The 4,516-nt window shown below is 31.5% G+C and overlaps 1 protein-coding gene across 1 annotated transcript; it reads left to right on the top strand.

Annotated features, from left to right (window-relative positions):
- Positions 1-2,005: 2,005 nt before the first annotated feature.
- On the top strand, positions 2,006-4,071 carry LOC134230986 (uncharacterized). Its single transcript, XM_062712854.1, has 3 exons — positions 2,006-2,261; positions 2,456-2,574; positions 2,851-4,071. The coding sequence occupies exons 1-3, from the start codon at positions 2,006-2,008 to the stop codon at positions 4,069-4,071; spliced, it is 1,596 nt and encodes a 531-aa protein (XP_062568838.1).
- The last annotated feature ends 445 nt before the right edge of the window (positions 4,072-4,516 follow it).

Raw genomic sequence — 4,516 nt, 5'->3', positions numbered from 1 at the left:
GGTACGAAATTTGTGTATTTACATTAATTATGTGATAATACAGTACCCGCATCGTTATTCTTTACAGGGTACACGATACGATAGGATACACGCACGATAGATAGGATACACGCACGATACGATAGGATACACGCACGATAGGACAGGATACACGCACGATAGGATAAACGCAAAACACGATAAACGCAAAACACGATACACGCAAAACACGATAAATGCAAAACACGATAGACCTGATAAACGATCTTCACGATAGGATAAACGCAAAACCTGATAGGATTGTTTCAAAATGCGGAACGTTTTCTGACAAGAAGAAAAGATTTTTTTGTTTATTTACCGCAATATTTTAATTCAAATACTTGCAAAGCTTCAAATATAAATTATAAAGTACATTTAAATATTATAATTAAAAAAATGTTCATTTATATACTGTAGATTTTTAAACACTGATTTAATAGATTATAATGAAATTGAGACTGTAATATTTTTTTTTTAAATTCTATACTTAAGGGTGTAATCTATGTATTATTTATGTAAATGTTGAAATTCTTATCTTAAGGGTCAACAATGACTCGTTTAATTATAGATATTTTAACATACATTTTAACATAATTGTTGCACAAAAATCCCTTCCATAATTATGTGCTGTTTTTCACAGGTACTATATATTATAAATTAATTAAACTCTACAAATAGATTTATTGTTTATGAAAAAAATATACATATGTACCAGTCCTAATACATTTATCTACAAGTACTACTTTATTTCACGGAAGAAATTTACGCATTAAATCAAATATTTGTATTTAATGTCTAAAGCTTAAAATCTGCGGTGTATCCAAAATTCGCAATTAAATATTTAAATCTTAGGGAAAAAATACATTAAGAAGACCGGCCGAAAGAAAGAACCAAAGAAATAGGCTTTAAAGAACTATATATTTCAGGAAAACTAATTTCCTGAAGAGAAATCTAAATAATTGTTAATATAATAGTGCTGTGCATTGATACATGTAAACTGTGTCAACAGATTATGAATCTGCTACAACTGCGCATTTACATGTACGTTTACACTAAGCTCTCACTTATGTACATGAAAACATTTATATATCAGGTACTGTACTTAAAACCTCGTGACTTACTGAAAATTAAAATCTCTCTATTGACTTTGACTAATTATAAAAAAAATATTATTAATAGTAAATTTTGACCCAAAAAATCAACAGATCGATGAATTAAAATAAATCAGGCAATCGATTATTTCATTTTCAAAACTTAATTTTGATTCTTTGCTTGACTATGATATGATTATTTTCTTAATTTTATTTATATTTTTTTAATTTTTATTAATTTATTAATTGTATTATTTATATATTTATTCTTTCCTTCCACGCTTTAATATTTCTTTGAATGATGAAAAACTAAGGAATAGATTCTTTTTCTCTTTCTTGGTTAAAATAATCTTATTTTAGTTAACAAAAAGAAAAAGAAACTCGGAATACCTCGGTAGTTCTTTCCTGTAGTAAAGATAAAAAGCGAGGGTTTCCGAATATACACGATAAACGCAAAACACGATACACGATAGAGCCTGATAAACGATCAACACGATAAACGCAAAACACGATAAACGGAAAACACGATAGAAAACGCAAAACACGATAAACGGAAAACACGATACGATAGGATACACGCACGATACGATAGGATACAGGACGATATGACACGATAGATCTGTAAAGAATGACAATTCTTTTAGATTGCTTTGTAATAGTAAACTAAACTCATGTAAAAGAAAGCCCCATATTTTCATTTTGAAACTTAGCATGATATGAAAGTGTTCATGGAAATAAATATAAGCACGTTATGTTTATTATACCTAGGATTAGGAAAGAAGGATTTAAATTAAACAATGATAAGATTGTCTTTTGTTATGCTCATATGACGACTAAGCCTCTATTGTACAAATTGGAAAAAAAATGTGTGTTTTATTATTATAAAATATTCTACCATGAATCTCGCAGGAAGAGCCCGGGTTAGAGATATTTTTGAGAAGAGTGAAGAAAAGAGGAGTGAACCCTCAGTTAAGACACTAACGTTCTTTGACTTTGGAGGACAGTGTGCATACTATGCTTGTCATCAGATTTACCTGACCCGTAGAGCCTTTTACATTGTGGTTGTAGACGCCTCTAAATACCTTGACCAGGTGGTGGATAAAGCGGTGTGTGACCAGATGGACACCGTATTCTCTGGATGGACATACAAAGGTTTAATCTTAATGTAATACTGTGTCAATAAAAAAAAACTTCAAATAGAAATTGAAAATTCTCAAACTTTGTATAGGAGTCATTGACAGCATTATACTGCAAGAATTTTATTGATTTTTCTGCATATTTCTAGTGAATGAAATACGTAGGATTTCTTATTTCTCTCATACTAATGAATAAGGCTCATGTTCCAGAGTATTTTGTATTTTGGTTGAAATCTATCCACACCTATTGTTCATCTGTAAAACATGGAAGTGAAGATAAGGTAGAAGTACTTATAGTAGCAACGCACTGGGATGAATCAGTATACAAGGTCATTATTTATTAATTTTTAAGGCATACGTGTATGTGATAATGTAATTTTTCAGACAACATTATTTTTCTTTTTATTCTACCATAAACATTACATCTATTTTAATTCAAAGTTCCTCTTTTATATTACTGCTTTTGCGATGCTGCCAGTATCAAACCCTAACCCTAATCAAACTTCTACTTTCTAAAATTCGTCATAACATAGTTTTGTGTTCTTTCCAAACATTGTAAAGTTAGAGTGATATACATGCATGGTGATTCTACATTCTTTTTACAGAACAAGGATTCTCTTTTGCAATCTTTATACAATGCATTGCCAAACGATTCTGATACGACTCAATATATTAGAGAAGACAAATGTTTTTTGGCACACTTTCCACCCGCTCAACCGTTAGCTGATCTGGAGAAATGTATATTAGATATCACATTAAACTCAAGGTGGAACGAGGAAATACCACACGAATGGGTTTTTCTCAATGATGAAATCAATGAAAATGAAAATCAGCCGATATTACAATTTAAAGAGCTGCATAAAAGGTTGCCCGTCAAACATCTTGACAAAAGGAAAAATGCTGTTGACATGCTTCGATACTATCATGATGCTGGAAAATGTCTCTTCTTTAACGAGGATGGTCTTCAAAAATCAGTAATCCTAGATGTCCAATGGTTTATAAACGCATTCAAAACCATCATTACAGACAAGTTACACGTGAAAGGGATACATGCAAGTAAAATAGACTGGAAGGAATATTACGAAACAGGAAATCTGAAAGATACACTTTTAGAAGGAATCTGGGAACTAGAGGATATGAAATCACAGGTATTAGGAAGAAGCGGTGAAATTAGAAGAAACGGTGGACATTATTTGGATCACAAGACAACCTTGCTTATGTATATGATGAGGCTAGGATTGATAGCCGTCGGAATGGAATGTCATTATGTGCCTTCTATGAATAAAAAGAAATTCGATAAAGCACAGAAAGAGTTTATCCAATCTTCTGAGTCAAAAACTCCGGTTTTGGTGTTCCTATTTGACTTCCTGCCTTTTTTTTTATATTACCGCCTTGTTGTGACATTAATGCAAATAGAAGATTTGGAGGTCCTTAAAAGTAAAGGAACAACATGTCTGTTCAAAAACACAGCAATTTTTAACAACAGGGATCATTATCTGGTAGTTGCTGTTACATGTAACTCTATCCAGCTTCAAATTTTGCACTCTGAAGCAGGCGGGTGTTTGGAAAAAGAAATCACAATAGCAATAAGGCAATGTATTGACGCAACTTTGAAGGACATCTCAAATACGTTTCACAAACATCTTTCGTATACAACTGGATTTACTTGCCTTGAAAAAAAGAATCAGATTATTGGTATAGAAATCGATGATAATTTTATTGAGGAGAAAAAGTTGAGGACAGGTGCCTCAATGAATTGTCCTCTGCACCAGTTAGATGACCGCCATAAAATCAATCCTGATTTTTTGACGGAGTTTTGGAGGTAACTTATAAATTCCGAAGATAGGTCTGATACTTTTCTTGGATCCATTGCCTTAAAAATAGTTATACATGTAGTTTGCAATGTATTTTTTAACTACCGGAAAAATAGGTTATTGTCCATTTGGATGGATCGACCAACATGCCATTTAAAAATTTTGACAACGTATTTTTATTATAAAACTAATATATTGGGGTGGTATAGCACTGCAATGAAATTTAAACTCCAGTGTAAAAAATATGTGTGAGAATTGTTTGTGATAACTTTTAATTCATTTTTTTTTTTGTACATATCATGATTATACATGTTCCATCATCTTATAGTGTAAATACAAAGGTATCATCCCATTTCATTGTTTTAATTTAGTGTTGATTATATTTGTGGTTTTCAGTGCATGTGCTCGATTTACGAGAGGTATAATGTGTGTTAGTAATAATTCTGAAATATTCATG

The sequence above is a fragment of the Saccostrea cucullata genome, unplaced genomic scaffold (genome assembly GCF_032062105.1).
Source record: "Saccostrea cucullata isolate Sc308-1 unplaced genomic scaffold, CSIRO_AGI_Scuc_v1 ctg4443, whole genome shotgun sequence".
Taxonomy (NCBI): domain Eukaryota; kingdom Metazoa; phylum Mollusca; class Bivalvia; order Ostreida; family Ostreidae; genus Saccostrea; species Saccostrea cuccullata.
Note: the sequence above shows the minus strand (reverse complement) of the source record. Positions and strands in the feature narration are given on the sequence as shown.